The 17995-nt window shown below is 48.2% G+C and overlaps 1 protein-coding gene across 9 annotated transcripts in view; it reads left to right on the forward strand.

Moving 5' to 3' along the window:
* LRP8 (LDL receptor related protein 8) overlaps positions 1-17643 on the forward strand; it is a gene marked incomplete at both ends in the record, with an annotated part of 75958 nt that extends 58315 nt beyond the window's left edge. For 7 of the 9 annotated variants that reach the window (XM_082832806.1, XM_082832807.1, XM_082832808.1 and 4 more), the window contains 10 exons: positions 340-567; positions 3545-3663; positions 3917-4056; positions 5475-5616; positions 6920-7072; positions 7950-8174; positions 10121-10189; positions 13994-14166; positions 15135-15311; positions 17605-17643. In XM_082832806.1, the coding sequence (XP_082688932.1) occupies positions 340-567; positions 3545-3663; positions 3917-4056; positions 5475-5616; positions 6920-7072; positions 7950-8174; positions 10121-10189; positions 13994-14166; positions 15135-15311; positions 17605-17643 (1465 nt within the window). The remainder of the gene's footprint in view (positions 1-339; positions 568-3544; positions 3664-3916; positions 4057-5474; positions 5617-6919; positions 7073-7949; positions 8175-10120; positions 10190-13993; positions 14167-15134; positions 15312-17604) is intronic. The other 2 variants (XM_082832811.1, XM_082832814.1) reach the window with 2 other exon arrangements.
* Positions 17644-17995: the final 352 nt, after the last annotated feature.

Below are 17995 nucleotides of genomic sequence, written 5' to 3' on the forward strand. Positions count from 1 at the left end.
AGGGCTCAACTATAAGGCCTTCTCCAGCCCTCCAGGATGATGTAGTCTCCATTACTCTGCTGCTATAGCCTCTGATACTTTCCGTAATCACAGTGTATTGGTGTAATTATCTGGCTGTAAATTTTTGTCCCTACTAAACTGAGCTCCTCCAGGCCAGAGACCGTGGCTGACTTGAGCCTGTATCCTTACCCTGGTGGCCCGGGGAATGTGTTGAGTGGAAATGAGCCAAGTTCCTCTCCAATGCACTGCTGTGACCCCGAGGGAAGAGAGAGGGGAAGGGCAGCTCCAGATGGGCCCGGGGGTGGCACACCTGCCCACGCCAGCCCTGGTTGCTCCTAGCGCCTACATGGACAAAGCCAGCGACCCGGCGGAGCAGGAGGTCCTCATTGATGAGCAGCTGCACTCTCCGGAGGGCCTGGCAGTGGACTGGGTCCACAAGCACATCTACTGGACCGACTCGGGCAACAAGACCATCTCAGTGGCCACAGTTGATGGCGGACGCCGCTGCACTCTCTTCAGCCGTGACCTCAGTGAACCCCGGGCCATTGCCGTCGACCCTCTGCGAGGGTGAGTGTTCCCACCCCCAAATTGCCCCAGGCGCTCAGTCCTCATGTGTCTGTCACAAGAGCTGCCTTGAGGGCTTCGGAAGGCCCTGGGCCACCCAGACACAAGCCACAGGGAAGAAAGTCCGTGCGGGCCCCTCAGCCTGTGAACCCCTGACCCAGGGTCCCTTGCGCACTGGTCGCCAGGGCGCTCCCAGGACTCTGCTACTCTCTCACCATATCATAGAAGCAGAGCATCTCAGAGCCGGGTAGGGCGCTAGAAATTGCCTGGTAGACGCTCCTGGGGCAGGAAGTCTTCCCTCAGGCTGCTGCGCGCTGCAGGTGGGCATCTGGCAACTGCTCGCACTTCCAGAGACAGGAGCTTGTCACTTCTCATACGGCCTGTTTCATTTTGGGGCAGCTCTGCCCATTAGAAAGTATTCTTTTGTTTGTTTCTTTCTCATGTTCCCATATCTGCCTCTCTTGGACTTCCTCCATTGGCCTCCGGAGTTACCTCTAGCATGTCTACTCCCTGCCCTGCAGGACAGCCAGCAAGATTTGAGGACTGAGATTACTGGGTCAGCTCTGCTCCAGCCTGCCCGCCTCCATCCCCATCCCTGTGGCCCACAGCCTCTGGGCCCCTCACCATCCAGGCTGCCCTGCTCTGCCCATGCCTCCATATCGGGGGTAGGGATTCTGAACAGAGCACAACTCCCTCCCTCCCTCCCTCCCTCAGTGGGGATGTCCTGAGATGGCATGATTTTTAAGCAACTGCATCGTATTATGTTTACCAGGATCACCAGCTTCTTCCTGCTGCTGTTTCCTTAATTGTTAAGCAAGGATAAGAAAATCCTCTTCTTCCAGTGAGGGCAGCTGGGGGTGAGGCTGGCCACCTGAGAGGGTGTGCGTGGCCTTTGTGCGTGGCCTTGGGCAGTGGCGGACAGCTGCCGCTTTGCACAGGTGCATCCAGGCACTCTGCAGACAACTGTCATCTCCTTTAACCCCCACCTCAACCCTGTTCTCTGTCTGCTATCACACAGACCTGGGGCTGCACCTGCCATGTCCCCCAAACCATATAGTTACACCCAGCCCATTCCTGGTCCATGGTGGCTCGGTCAGGGTCCCACCAGAAAACCCACTGCACACTCATTTTAAGATAATTTAAGGCCGGTTAATAAAGGGACTATTGACAAAGGAGCGGGTAAGGTCTCATGCACTATCCTGGACTAGTAACAGGTAACAGGCCTGAGGGGCAGGAGCAGGGAGGGTTAGCCGAGTTGGGAGGGAAAGAGCCGGGTAGAGAGGGTCACCTTTAGGGCATTAGCCAGCTGGAGGCACCTCTGTAGGGGGGAGTTAGGGGAATAGACATCCTGACCTCAGTCTCTCCCCTTCCCCCTCTGATATTTTGCTGAATACAACTGGAAGCCAGACGGCTAGGGAGCCCAGCCCATTGATGTGGTTCCCACATGCGCCAGCCTTTTGGTATACAGAGCAGAATGGCGATGGGATTCAAAGTGGCAAATGGAAGGGATCCAGGACAACCACGCAGCCCCCTAGCCTGGAGCCAGCCTTGGCTTGACACCAGGTTTCAGCAGAGGCATTTTGGGGAGGGTTAAGCACACGGGCTTTAGAGTCCAACTTAATGTGAACTTAAATTTGAAGCCTGGCCTTACTACTTATTCACAACGTGATCTTAGGGAAGTCAGCCTCTCTGAGCCACAGTTTACTCATCTGTAAAATGGGACTGATAATTACACCCTCCTGGGGTAATTGTGACACTACCTCGTTCAACAAATAGTAAATAAGGCCTATAGGCCACACACGAGCTACCTGCCAGGTACAAAATGAGGAGTAAGGCAGATGAGGCGCCTGCCCTCAGCGGAGCATGTAGACTAGTGGGGAAAACAGACAGTAAACAGATACGCCACATACCGAAGGCACACGTAAATAACCGACGGTGTGAGCACTCCGGAGGGAAAAAACAGGGTGTTTTAAGAGTCAATAACAGGGAGAACCTATTTACATTGAGGGTCGGAGGAAGGTTCTCTGCTGAAAAGACGTTCTAAATGGCACACAAGTGGGGGCAAAGGCTCTGAGAAGGCCTTGGTGCCCTGAGGGATCTAAGAGAAGCCCTGGCGGCGGGTGTGGAGTTTGTAAGGGAAGTGGACAGTGGTGGCAGGAGAGACAGCCAGAGGGGTAGGCAGGGACCTAGTCAGTCCTGCAGAGCCCTGTCGGATGTGGTAAGGATTTGGGATCTGATTTTAAGGTCAATAGGAGAAACCATCGTAAAGTTTAAAAACTGGAGAGTAATAGATCTTAAAAGTTATCACAAGAAAAAAACGTTGTAGCTCTGTGGGGTGCTGGGTGTTGACTAAGTTCTTGTGGTGCTCATTTGGCAATATCAAATCATTATGTTGTACCCCTGAAACTAGTGTCGTATGTCAACTAGATCTCAGTTTCAAAAAGCAGGATAATGACAGCTTATTTCCACTTTTAGAAGCTCATTTTGTCTGCTCTGTAGGGATTGGATTAGAGGGGCAGTGATTACTGCATTTGTAAGTACATGAGATGAGGCCACTCACCTAGTAAGTACTCAATAAATGTTCAACAAAAAAGAGAGAGAAGCCCTGGACAGAGTTCTAGCTGTGTGACCCTGGCTAGGTCATCGGCTTTCTCCTCTGTCAACCAGGAAAGTAAGAGGGTTGACGGGGCCCTTCCCTTCCTGCTCTGGCACGCTAGGGCTGTAGCTGGAGCTGCTGACAGGCTGTTCAGCCGAGGTCAGGGGGACTCGGGGAATACAGGCTTCTCCAGGGACTCAGATAAGGCGAAGACCGACACGCCTGCCAATGCTAAGGTTTGATGGCTCCCGTGAACTTCAGAGGTCTTTCCAGTCCTCACTAAGCGTAATCTTCAATATTCAGAGGGCCACTGAGCCCTTGTGACCCACACCACCCCAGTCATGTCCCCTGACAAGAAGCCCATTGGGTTCTTCTCTCTTCTAGGTTCGTGTATTGGTCTGACTGGGGGTACGAGGCTAAGATCGAGAAGTCTGGGCTCAACGGTGTGCACCGGCAGACACTGGTGTCAGATGGTATTGAGTGGCCCAACGGAATCACCCTGGGTGAGCCCTGCCTTCCCCCGCTGGGGGGCCTGTTCTAGCGCCTGGAGCTGACCACTGCCTGGGGCTCCATGGGTCTTGTTGCTGCGTCCCCTTATAGTGCCACTGCCTGTGTTTCCTGATGGTTGCCCTGAGCTGGCCTCCTTCTGAGGCCCGGCCTGGAGATGTGGGCAGGGAAGGGCCACAGAGGAGCAGAATTCCAGGCTGTGGTCCCAGGCTCACAACCCGATCCCCTTGTCCCTTTTTCCTGCTCAAGATTTGCTGAACCAGCGCTTGTACTGGGTGGACTCCAAGCTGCACCAGCTGTCCAGCATTGACTTCAGCGGAGGCAACAGGAAGATGCTGATTTCCTCCCCTGACTACCTGAGCCACCCTTTCGGGATAGCTGTGTTTGAGGTGAGCTCCGTGAGGGGAGGCATGGCCCCATCAGGAAGCTGAAGCCTAGGAAAGGCTGTTCAAATAGGATGTCTCCCTGAGACTCGTCCAAGTGGAAACAAAGGGACAGGGAAGCTGACTGGCTTGTTTGTACATAATATGTGAGCTGTCTTCAGACAGAGGCTATGCAGCCCCTTGTCCACCTGGCAGCCTTTCCTGTGCTTCCTCCCCAAGGCCCCTCCCTCAGAGCACTTCCCACAGGTAAGTTGCTAGACCAGGTACCCTCGGCACCCAGCACTGTACCCACGTATACAGAAGGTACCCAATAAAGAAAGGGAAAAGGAATACACATTTCCTTAGTATCATTTACTGTTGGAAATGGCCTGAGAGATGCTATTCAATTCAGCACACTCTCACTGACCTTTGCTGGACCCTGGGGTCATAGAAGTGAATCAGACCTCATCCCCGTCCTCAAGAAGCTCACAAGAGGGTGAAGAGTCAAGACCCTCCTGTGTTCTGACCCTAACAACGTTTCTCCTTGGGGAATGAGGAAGCCAGAAGCGACCAAGTTCTCGCACACCCATACCTCTTCCCCAAAACTAACTCTGCCACCAAGGGGAGGGAAAGCAAGGGGACAGTGGCCTGTGGTGGGCATTGGCAATATTTGCTTGGAGTGACATCGCCCAGCACAGCTCTGACATTGTGGGCAAGGCTCCAGCTCCCAAGTCCAGCCTCTGCTTCGAAAGACAGGTGTGTTCAGACACGTGTGTGTGCTTGTACGTACATGTGGCATGTATGTGTACGTGCCTGTGTATACATAAATGCGTCTGTTTAAAAATGTGCATTCCTGTGTGTGCTAGTGCTTGTGAGTGTACATATGCACACCAGTGCTTAGACAAGTTCATCTTAGGCACAAGTGTGCCTTTGGGTGTGTAGATGAGCACGTGGGTATGTGTCTAGATCTGCACATGAGGCTGCACGGTTGTACCTATAAACGTGGATTCGCCTGCAGATACACATTTAGGCTTGTGTGGACCAACCATTGGATGTGTATGCGTGTATACCCAGAGGCTGTAGGAGGCCCCCTAGGGATAGTGCTTGCTAGATCATACATCCTCTCCAATCTTGGTCCCAGGCCCTAGGAATGGTAACAGCTACAGAGACCCAACCTCGGTTTCTGCTGAACTCCAGGAAGCAGGCCTAGCTCAGCGTTAATGAGCAGCCTTCAGGCCAGAGCACTGAATAACCCTCTGAGACAGAAGGGAACCAGAGCCTATGCCACAGATCAGAGCTGAGAGTCCCGCTATGAATCTGTGGACCAGAGAGTTCAGGGGAGATGCCAGAGCAGTGCTTGTGACTATGGTTTGAGGCCGAGCCCTCAGGCTGAGGTCGTGGGTTTAAGCTCTAGGCTTCCCATCCTCTGTATTTGTACCCCACAGGACAAGGTGTTCTGGACAGACCTGGAGAATGAGGCCATTTTCAGTGCAAATCGGCTCAATGGCCTGGAAATCTCCGTCCTAGCTGAGAACCTCAATAACCCACATGACATTGTCATCTTCCATGAGCTGAAGCAGCCAAGAGGTGAGCCTTGCCCAGTCCCAGGTCCCCTGCCCACATCCCCTCCCTCTAGCAGGCAGGCTGTATTCACATGCACGTCGCGCCTCGGCATCCCCAGAAGTAGTGGCAACAGTCCCTGTCGTTGGTGGGCTGCCTTGCTGTCGCACATTTACTTCATTTTGCCTCAAGCTCTTGGTGAACTAAGGCTGGGTAGAAATAAACAAACATACAAATGTCCCATTTTTGCCATTCTTACAAAGTATGGATATCACTGTTCTCATTTAACAGCTGAGGAAACTGTAGCTCATAGGGGTAAAATAACCTTAGCAGGTGGTAGGGCTAAAGCCTAAACTTAGGCCTGTCTGATTCCAGAGCTCCTTCGGCCATGAAGGAGCACATTGCTTCTCATTTGCTATTTGTTCGTACTTTGCAGTGGTATAAAGTAATGTATCCTAGGGCGGTCAGTAAGTCAGCTTGCTGGTTGGCAACAGACGCCAGGAATCCTGCAATTAGGTTGTCCCTTCCTCTGTCACTAGGATATACTCATTCTAACTGTAATGGGAAGGGTAAAGGTGGGAAAGCAAAAAGGGGTAAGGAGATAAGGTTGGTGCCTGATTCTAGATTAGAAATTTAAATAAGAAAGAGATACGGCATGTGGCATAGGGAGAAAAAAACATGGACTTTGGAGTCCAACAGACCTCAATTTAAATCGTCTCCAAAATTACTAGAGGTATAGCTTTGACAAGCTTGTTCTCTTTGAGCCACAGTCTTTTATCTGTTAACCTGGGCATAACACCCCCCCCCCCGAGCTGTCATCAGCATTAAATGAAAGTGTGGGAACGGACTTGAGGACACGGGGAGGGGGAAGGGTAAGCTGGGACGAAGGGAGAGAGTGGCATGGACATATGTACACTACCAAGTGTAAAATAGATAGCTAGTGGGAAGCAGCCGCATAGCACGGGGAGATCAGCTCCGTGCTTTGTGACCACCTAGAGGGATGGGATAGGGTGGGAGGGAGGGAGATGCAAGAGGGAGGGGATATGGGGATATATGTATATGTATAGCTGATTCACTTTGTTATAAAGCAGAAACTAACACACCGTTGTAAAGCAATTATACTCCAATAAAGATGTTTAAAAAAAAAAAAAGGAAGAAAGAGTGGGGATAAAACAGCAGGTACAGTGACGGAAGGTGCCCAGTAAAAGTAGTAGAGAAATCGTTTTGATTTAGCCGAGTGGGAAGGGCCTCATGCGTGGGGGAGGGAGAGCCTGGCACATCCCGTCTGTGCCCCAGTACTCTCTCTCCCCGTCTCTCTCTGTGCCATTAGCTGCAGATGCCTGCGAGCTGAGTGCCCAGCCCAATGGAGGCTGTGAGTACCTGTGCCTTCCTGCTCCTCAGATGTCCAGCCACTCCCCCAAGTACACTTGTGCCTGTCCTGACACGATGCGACTGGGCCCTGACATGAAGAGGTGCTACCGAGGTGAGCAGAGCTACTGGGAGGGATGGCCCCTGGCAATGCCAGACCCCATCTGCTGAAATTTTCCTCGACTTCTGGAAAACCATGAGCGCCTGGTCTTCCTCCATCTTCTCTGGCTACTTGTTGCCCTTTGCAGGCTCCTCTTCTGTACCGACCTTGAATGCTGGTGTCCCATAGGGTCCCTCCAAGGCTTTCTCTTCTCACTCCCGAGACAAATGCACATACACATACAACATGTTAAATTCAGTTTCAGGGGGATCAGGAATCCCCTGAAGACCTCAGATTAAGAAACCTTGATCCCCATGGCTTTGATTACTATTTATATGCAGGTGACTATGATCTTGCCCGTTGCTCACCCAGAACTTAACACACTATCTAGCAGCCCTTTTGTGATATGATTGGGGCTAACAGTCAGTTAATACTTCAACCAGATACATGTATACCCATCCTCCAGTCTCAATGGAGGCACGAGGCCTTTTGTTTGAGCATAAGTCTGCTGCAGCATTCATCATTTCCAGGTTCAGTTGTTTAAAGTGGAGTGAGAATTTGAACCTAATAGTGTACCAGTATACATGCAAACTCCTTCTAGATTTATGTAATTTCCACTCCTCCCAGTCTTTTATCGTGGTCTTGCCCACACCTGATTCTATAGCATTGTCCTAATGACTCATCTTTATCAAACTGAAATGCAGTATAAACACAGACAAGATGCTTGGCATTCAGCTAAAGTAAAAATCATAGCCCATTCAGTAGGATTAGGGAAGGAGTTTGAGCTGAGCCATGGGGATGAGTTCATAAGTATACTTCCTCGAGGCAATAATTTAGGCACTAAAACAGCAAAATTCTTTGTCCAGTGACCTTCATGATATTTCCCCCGCAGCACCTCAGTCTACCTCAACTACAACGTTAGCCTCCACCACAACGAGGACAGTAGCCGACACCACCAGAGCCCCTGGGACCACCGTCCACAGCCCCGCCTACCAGAACCACAGCACAGAGACACCGAGCCTGGCAGCAGCGGTCCCAGGCTCAGTTAGTGTCCCCAGGGCTCCCAGCATCAACCCGTCTACCCCAAGCCCTGCAACCAGCAACCACTCCCAGCACTGTAAGGAAATGAGTTCTGCCTTCTTTCATGACGTGGGAGGGTCCTAGGGAAGCCAGGATCGGGGGATCTGTGGGAAGAAGTGGTCATACCAGAGCTAAATATTGGCTGTCTATTAGGAGGAAGCAGCGGGAGGAAGCGTGCCAACCCGCAATTTAGGAGTCATAGGTGCTCCTACCTTATAGAGGGTCTCTAGGGAAGCTACCTCCTATCTCTGAGCCTCAGTTTCCTCACCTACAAAGTAGGGTAATAATAACCCTTCCCCTACCTGCTTCGCAAGGTTGCCACGAGAGACAGAGGCATCCGTGTAAACAGAAGTGCTCATGCACACAGCCTCTGCTGACTCTGATAGTGTGTCTGTGTCACACGTTACTGACATGTATGAGGGAGCATCCCTCAGATTTGGAAGTTTCAAATGCCCTGGTCTCAGTTCTCAGCACTCTCGGTAGGTTCCCCATATAGTGATATCCATAACTATGGTCTGTTAGTGCCTCTCTGCAAACCCTGGGATGAAAATAATTAAGTTCACCACTTATTAAATCATCGGGAGCAGTAATTGTCACTGCTAGAAATGTTCTATCTCATTAACCAGCAAATACCTTTTAAATTGAGTTACCTGCTGGGGGAGTTCATTTAAGAGGATAAACTATCTTTTAAATTTTTTCCCATATGTACATGGCCCAGAAACTAAGCAGCGTGGTAGCACCTTAATAATCAGGCCCATCTTGCCAGCAGGAGCGCTTTCAGAGTTGAGCGCTTACCCTGAAGTTTGGAGAGGCAGGTGGGTCGCGTGTGAAGTCCAGTTTCTTTCACTTGGGCTGAGCCTCCGACCAGGGGGTCTCCCCACTGGCTTCATCACGCTCTGGGCTTTAATATCACTGTCCTGTGTTTGCTTGGGACCCGGAGGGAGAAGAGAACGGCATTTCCACAGTAAACTTGGTAAGCAGTGCAGCTCTTTTCTCCCCTTAATAATTAGGTTCCCTTGGAGTAACTTGGAGAAACAGACACACTGAGAGGATAGCATTTGCGCCGTTGCCAGGAGACAATCATCTCCTCTCTTGGAGCAAATGATAGCTCCTCTCCACACCTCAGAGGGCTGTCATGAGGATCCAAGGGAAAACTGCTTTTTAAACTAAAAAGTTCTGTACAGATGTTATACTGAAGATGAGTGTAAGAGAGTGGAAAAGATGGCACAACCTACTTTTAAAAATACATAGTACGGGCTTCCCTGGTGGCGCAGTGGTTGAGAGTCTGCCTGCTAATGCGGGGGACACAGGTTCGAGCCCTGGTCTGGGATGATCCCACATGCCGCGGAGCAACTGGGCCCACGAGCCACAACTACTGAGCCTGTGCGTCTGGAGCCTGTGCTCCGTAACAAGAGAGGCCGCGATAGTGAGAGGCCCACGCATCGCGATGAAGAGTGGCCCCCGCTTGCCACAACTAGAGCAAGGCCCACTCACAGAAACGAAGACCTAACACAGCCAAAAATAAAAATAAATAAATAAATTTATTAAAAAAAACCCACACTGATGATGCAGATGGACAGACAGAAATAAGAGAGACAAAACAACAGATACTGGCTGAAAAAGGCAATTGCCCCAGGTAGTCAGCAACATAAAGACCTAAGGGCTCAGCCCCGAGCTTCCCACCACCCAAATACTGTGGAAAGGGTAAGGGATTTAGGTCACAAATCCTGGGTTTGAATCCCAGCTCTGCCACTTCTCTGTGGGTCCCCCAAACCCCAAGAAGACTCAATTTCCTCATCTGTGAAATGGAGATGACCTCTGTCCTGATAAGATCTGGAAAGACTAAATTATTAAGCAGTAGCCGGGATCATCATTCTGGAACGGGGGCAAGAAGCAGTTGGGTAGTTTTTACTGCTTGAGGCCAGCAAGGACTTGGGACTCACAGTGATGGAGCATCGTTGTGCTAATGTTTGTGTTTTGCAGATGGGAATGAAAGTGGCAAGATGGGCTCAACAGTCACTGCTGCTGTCATTGGGATCATCGTGCCTATGGGTGAGTGTGGCCCCAAGTCACTGGTGAGAAGAGAGAGACCCTGCCCAGGGTCTGGGTAAAGCACTGGAAGGATAGAGCGCTGAGCACACGGACCTCTCTCACTGACTTTTTCTGCCCTGGCCGCCTTCCTGCGCACCTCCCAGTCCTGATTTACTTTGGCTTCTTAGCTTGGCACACCAGGCTCTTCAGGACCTGGCCCCAGGCAGCTATCCACATATTTCCCCCACTACCCCTCACGCATGCTCTACACACCAGCCGTGTGGAGCCAAACTGTAGGCTCCACGGGGACAGGTCTGGTGTCTCTCTTGCTCGCCACTCTCCCCAGCTCTTAGCAGTGTCTGGCACAGGGGACGAAATAAAGTATTTGTCGAATTAATGAGTAGAAAAAACATGCATTAACAAAAATTCGTAGAGCTGCTTGCCATTCCTTTAATAGATCGTGCTACGTTGCTTGCTTTCTGTTTCGTTTTCAACAAACGTTTATCAAGCAGCTATGATGTACCAGATTCTGTGATAAGGGGAGGGAAGGTGATTAAAAATAAGTAAGACATGGTTCTTGTCCTCCAAAAGTTTATAGACTTGTTGGAGAGACACAGATAATTTGATTCTGACGTGGTAAGTCCTAAAATGAAGCCGTGTGCAGTTCAGTAGAAGTGCTGAGGCACTTATCTTGGAATTGGGAGAGGAGGGAAGCGGACAGGGGAGGGTTCCTAGTGGAAAAGTTATTTGAGCCAAATCAGCCAAGTGAAGAAGGATCAAGAGCAACCCAAGCAGGTGAAGACAACATGGGCAAAGCCAGGAATGGGGATGGCGTGGGAGGGCGGGAGTGGGGTGGGTTTGGAATGTGGCCAGAATATAACATTTGGTTAAACCTCACAGAGAGCCACGTGGGCTGATTCATTCTCTCTTACCCTGATATTCACTTAGTATCCTGCACATCCTGTCTCTCATACCAGTCTCTTCTCTTGGTCGGATCTTTGAATTGCGATTGTCCATTCATCGTTTTATCTCCCTTACTTGCCCATGTGTAGTACCTCAAGGATAAGGACTTGGCCCTTTTATCCTAAGAATCCCCAATACGGTGGTGAGTTAGCGAGTGAATGTTTTAGAAACTTCAACACCATCCAAGGGACTGTGCGAGGCTCCAAGGATCCAGGGAGGAAAAAGAGAAAAGACTTTAAGAGCTTTTAGTTTTGGGCTTCCCTAGTGGCGCAGTGGTTGAGAGTCCGCCTGCCGATGCAGGGGACACGGGTTCGTGCCCCGGTCCGGGAAAGTCCCATCATGCCGCGGAGCGGCTGCGCCTGTGAGCCATGGCCGCTGAGCCTGCGCGTCCGGAGCCTGTGCTCCGCAGTGGGAGAGGCCACAACAGTGAGAGGCCCGCGTACCGCAAAAAAAAAAAAAAAAAGAGCTTTCAGTTTTTAGTAAGACTTAATCATAAAAAAGGTGATACAAGAGAGGTGTTACTACATGTTATAAGGTGCTGTAATAGAGACCCGATGCTCTGTGGAGGAGAGGGAGTGGCACTTCTAAAGAAGGTGGCATTTGAATTGGCCTTGAAAGGCTTTATTAGTAAAGATGATGGTGAGACTATTCCAGGCTCATTTTGAGTAGAGTGGAAAATACTCAGCATTGTTTAGTGAAAGAGAAATCAACTCCTCTCCTGCCATACTCTGCTCCACAGAAGGGCATGTGTATGCTGTTTCCCTGATGTAACCTGCCCTAATAGAATCATTATTTTAAATTTCTGCTTGTCTGAGGGCTGAAAGATGAATATTCTTTCCCTGATATTTCCCTGGGAGGCAGAGTATCTTTTCACAAGCGTATTGGCCATTTACATTTCATCCTTTATGAATTGCCTATTCACAGTCTCTTCTTATTTTTCTATTGGTTCCTTGTCTAATTCTTACTTATTTGTAGAAATATTTATACATAATTAATGTTAGACCTTTGTAATATATGTTACAAATCATTTCTCCCATCCTGCCACTTGATTTTTAGAATTTGTTTGTGGTCTCTTTTGCCATGCATGAATTAAAAATGTTTAAGTATCAGATCTGTTAATCTCCTACATTATGACTTCTGGACTTTGTGTCTTGCTTAGGAAGGTTTGCCTCATTCTAAATTATTAAAATATCTCTCTCTATATTTTTCTACTATTTTAAGCATGTTTTAGTATTCGATTATTAATCCATTTGGAATTTAGGATGCAGCAAGAGGTAGAGATTTAAGTATTTTTTTCAACATGCTTGTCTAGTTTTCACAAGACCATTATTGAATAATAGTCCATCTTTTCCTTCTGACTTGACATCTTTATTGTAAACTATATGCCTATACATACTTTGATCTGCTTTTAGGCTGTTTATTCTCCACCAATCCCTATATACTATTCCTATATACTCGAAACACAACTTTATGATATGTTTTAATGTCTAGTAGGGTATTATTATTCTTGGAAAATTTTCTTAGCTATTTTTGTTCAATTTCTCTTCTAAGTGAACTTTAGAATCATCTTGTTAATTCTATAAAACTTATGATGGAATCTTATGCCTTGGGTGTATAAATTGATGCGGGGAGAATTTACATTTTTACAACATTGAACCTTCCCATCGAGGAACATGACGTATCTCTCTATTTATCTGAGCCTTCTTTTATGGCCTTCAGTAGAATTGTATAGGTCACATAGGACTCGCACATTCCTTATTGACTTATCCCAAGTATTTTATAGTTTTTTGTTGGGCTATTACGAATATTTTCTTATTCCATCCATTTTCTGATTGGTTATTGCTGATTAATAAGAAAGCTATTGATTTTTTTCTGTTGATTCTTGATGAACTAAAATCATTTCTAATAGTTTTTCAGCTGCTTTTCTAAGATTTTCCAAGCATACAATATCTGTTAATGACAGTTTCATTTCTCCCTTTCCCATGTGTGCCCTTCAATTCTTTATTTGGTCTCACTGCATAGCTAGATCTCTGGGACAACAAATATAGCAGCGATAACAGACATCCTTGCCCTGTTCTTATCTTTATGTATATCAGTTACTATTGATTATTATAATCTTACCGAAGTATTGGAGAAACCCCCCATAGCATCCTAGACAGCTGTCGCCCAGCCTCCACTTGAATGCTCACGGTGACTGCTCGCTATCTTGTGAAGCTGCTCGCCCCATTTTCTCCCGGCTCTATCTGAGAACGTCCTCCTTTACACATTAATATATCCATTTATTTTAACTCGGAACCTGTGTTTCCCTGCTGTGTTCCCTTCTAGAGATGCTCCTCTTCTTGCAGAGCCCCAGCTTTGGAAAGAAGCACCCCGCCCTCCACCCTCCAATTTTGGAAGAGAATGGTTTCTTAGAGAAATCCAGGGAAGTAGCAGTATTAGGGCAAGAGTGTGGTGAAGAAATTCACTCGCTCACTCAGCATGTTACTGAGCACCTACTCGCTACTGGGCACTGGGCACAGTGAGAGAAAGAAGGCACGGTCCCTGCCTTCAAAGAGCTCAGTCTAGTTGGGGGTACACATATATAAAGTACAACACTGTGGTCTGGGAACACACGCGAGGGAACAACTGACTGTACCGTGAGAGGTTGAGAAAGACTTCACTTTTGAGCTGGATCTTGAAGGATGAGTAGTTAATGAATGAAGAGCTAGGAGAAGGGCTTCCCAGCAGCAGAAAAAGAATATGCAGAAACAGAGCCTGGGAACAAGGGGCAGCCAAGCTGGAGAGGTGGTGAGAAATGCACTGATGTCTGGGCAACGGGCTGGAGCCTGCTGGAGATCCACTGTAACGTGTCTCTTCCTCCAGTGGTTATAGCCCTGCTGTGCATGAGTGGCTACCTGATCTGGAGAAACTGGAAGCGGAAGAACACCAAAAGCATGAATTTCGACAACCCTGTATACAGGAAAACGACAGAAGAAGAGGATGAGGATGAGCTCCACATAGGGAGGGCTGCTCAGATTGGCCATGTCTATCCAGCAGTAAGTGTTCCTTGCTGGAAGAATTCCTTCCTTCCTTCCTTTCCTCCCTTCTTCCTTCCCTCCCTTCCTCCCTTCTTTCCCTCCTTCCCTCCTTTCCTTCCTTCTTTCCCTCCCTCCTTCCCTCCTTCCCTCCTTCAGACATTTATCAAGAACCTACCATGTGCCAGGCACTGTTCTAGGCCCTGGGGACACAGGAATGCTGGGGTAGGTGGTTGGGATAGAAGGGTATCAGGACCACCTTGTACCTAGAGGCTCTTCCTGGAGGAAAGAGGCCTGTCTTTGTGCTGAATACGTTTTCAGAACCTTTGGCCTAGAAAGGCAACTGTGGCCATTCAGTTCAAATGCATTCATTTCAGTGAACAATGTTACCAGTTATGTGCCAAGTACCACATAAGATACCAAGTGTTCAAAAGTAAAGAAGGGATGTACTTGCTCCCAGGGAGCTGGTGGGGGAGTTAGTCACTGGCTATTGAACAGCTGTGTGCTGAGTGCCATGGTGGAAGCTCAAGGGTCCCCTCTTCTAGGAAGCTTTCCCTGGTTTCTCTGTTCTCTCACCACCTCTCTCCATCACAGCACCTGTCACACTATAGTCTACTTGTCTTTTTACTCATTGGTCTCCCCGCTAGAACGTGAGCTCCTTGAGGGCAGGATTGTCTGATTAATGTTTCCCTGGTGCCTAGCACAGCATATTTGGCTCCCAGTAAGTATTTGTTGAACCAATGCTATGGAAACATCAACAAAGGTGACAGAAGAACTGTGTCCTTGGAAGATTCATAGCAGTCTTCCACGTAGAGAAGGAGGAAAGTGGCATTCCAGAAAGAAGCATGTGCAGAAGCTGAGAGGCACGACAGGGCATGGCTTGTTGGGGGATCAAGGACCACAAAGTGGCTGGAGCAGATGTCATGGTTGTATAGCGGAGTCGGGGCTGGGTGTGACCTCATGGGTCATCCAGTCCATCCCCCTGTCAGGCGATCAGCAGCTTTGATCACCCACTGTGGGCAGAGCCCTGTCTTGGGGAGACCAGAGAAATGGAAGACCCAGCCCCTGCCCTCAAGGAGCTTTTTGTCTTGCCGGGGGAACCAAGGTCACAGCTGCACCAACTCCCGAAGAACCCTCTTTCCGAGCTGCCTGTCGTCAAGTGCAAGGTAGGGCAGTGCCACTCTGAGTCTGAGGGGCTGATGAGCGAGGGCATGAACCAGGCAGGTGCAGTCAATCCTAGAAGGCTTTCTGGTTCTAGAAGGCTGCAAACTGTGAGTTGGGTGTCGGGGCAAAGATGAAAGATGGGTTAGTTGCAGACCAAGGAAATGGCATGTGGAAGAAATGACTGAGTACGGGGCAGGACAGACAGAATTGCTGCTGAAGCTAATTGTTCGTGAAGGGGAGACGTGGGAAATGAGGTCAAGCAAGTGAGGAGCGTTAGCAGATGGCCTTGAGGATCCTTAACCTTGGCCAATCCAAGCAGACAGTTGCTTAACCAATTTTTAAAGATCAGAGGGGGCACAGTGGAAGAAATGTTGAGCTTAGAGTGGAGATGACTCCCAGTTTCACTATTCCACAGCTCTGTGATCTCAGTCCCTTCTTTCTGATTACTTTTATTTGTAAAATGGGAATAATAACCCCCATTCTCTCTGCTGCCTAAGTTTATAAAGTTCAATTGAGATAGCACATGTGAGAGTGCTTTGTGAGTTATAAAGCGCTCTGCACATGTAAAGTGTCATTGTTTCCACAGAAGGAAACAACCACTCAGGAGGAGCTATTCCTGATGAATCTAAGGCCTGAAGAATTAAGCTCCTGCCAACTGCAGAGGAATAGAGTAGGAGAGTGAGGAAATTGACATTTAGTAAGAACCTACTGTGTATCAGACGCTACTCAGTGTTTTACATGTATTTTCTTGTTTAGTCTTTACAGGAACCAATATACTTGATATTGTTAGCCCCATTTTGCAGATGAGAAAACTGAGACTCTGAGAAATTGAATAACTTACCTAGGATCACAACTAGGAAGTGGTAGAACCAGGATTGAAACTCCTATCTGTATGTACACAAAAGCCCATGCTCTTTCCACTGTTTCTCAGGGTATATGGCCTTGAAGCTGTGGAAATCAGTATTCTCAACAGCCTGTTCTCTCCCCTGTCCCCTTCTCAGGTAGCTCCACCATCACTGCTGGGACCTGACTTTGGCCTAGAGATCTATCTTGAGGAGAGTGGGAGGGTCACAGACTAGAAAAAGATAGTCTAGTGGAGCAAGGCCGTGACATTCATGCAAAACCACAAATAATCCAAAGATGATTTGAAAGGCAGTGGAGTTACTTTTTACTGTTTATAGAATGTTCAGAGACGGAAAATGCTAGGCTGGTTCTATCTTATGCTGGTTAGGTTGATTTAGAATACTCTGGACCCCATGTGTGTTAGGTGCTACACTGAGCACTCTACACACATAATCCCATTTGATTTCCCAACAACCCTATGAGGTAGGTCCTATTAGTACTCCCATTTAACATGATGAAACCGAGACTCAGAGAGGTGAAGTGGCTAGCTCAAATTCATATAGCGATGAGAAAGATCTTGAAACAATGGGGTCTATCCGAAGGAGGGTATCCAGGAAATGGAAGAGTGGGACACAGCATTATATCGGGACCAGGCTGGGGAAGCTAGATGTGTAGCCTGGAGAAGAAAACACTCAGAAGGAAGGGAAGGGAACACAAACACTGAAAATTTCAAGGGTTGTCTGTGTAGAACTCTCTGAGTCTAAGAGAGAGAATCGGGGAACGTCGGAAGATATAAAGAAGCAGATTTCATGACAATATAGGAAAGAATTTAAGTCCACTGTCCACAATGGAATAGACTGGCTCAAGGGTTAGTGGGTGGTCAGCCATTTGTGGCAGAGGGAAGTCTAGTATCTAATGACTAGAAAGTTGGGGAGTGGGAAAGAGGGATTAAACTTAATTGATCTCCACTGCCTTCCAATTCTGGATAATTAGTTGGGAGGGGTGCAGCCAGTTACCTTCCTGATTGTGACTAGCATGCTAGAGACAAGTAGCTAATGGCCTGGGATTAAACATTTGCCAAAGCTAACCCACTGAAGTTGAGCAAACCTAAAATCCTGTAAGGGAGGATGGAGAAAGTTTAGATCTCCACAGCCTTCCTCTTTACAGAGGCAGAACAGAATAATGAAAAAAGCTATAGCTCTGGATTCATACAGATCTGGGTTCAAATTGAGTTCACCCGCTTGCTATATGATCCAGGACAAATGCTGTGTAAGCTCGTTGAGTCTCAGTTTTCTCATCTGTAAAATAAATATGACAAACGTGTCTTCTGAGGTAGCTTCTTGAAGAGTATGTGAGCTACTGCCTATAAAGTAATAGAATTTCTGGTACCTTGTGATCCAATAAATAGCTCCAGTGGGTCTAATGATGATTTCTTTGCTCTGTCTCCCCCAGCGAGTGGCATTAAGCCTTGAAGATGATGGACTGCCCTGAGGATGGGACCACTCCCTTCGTGCCTCACGGAATTCAGTCCCATGCACTACACCCTGGATGGTGTATGCCTGGATGGAAGGGTTTCTGTACATGAGTCTGTGTGTCTGTGTGTGTGTGTGTGCGTGTGTAATTTTTTTTAATTTATATTGCGGAAAGGTAACCACAAAGTTATGATGAACTGCAAACATCCAAAGGATGTGAGAGTTTTTATATGTATAATGTTTTATACACTTTTTAACTGGTTGCACTACCCATGAGGAATTCATGGAATAGCTACTGCTGAGTGACTAACGTGATGTACATAACCAAATGGGGCCGATGGTACAGTAGCTTACTCATCATTTAAAAATTC

This window comes from Leucopleurus acutus, assembly GCF_964270905.1.
Source record: "Leucopleurus acutus genome assembly, chromosome: 2".
Classification (NCBI taxonomy): domain Eukaryota; kingdom Metazoa; phylum Chordata; class Mammalia; order Artiodactyla; family Delphinidae; genus Leucopleurus; species Leucopleurus acutus.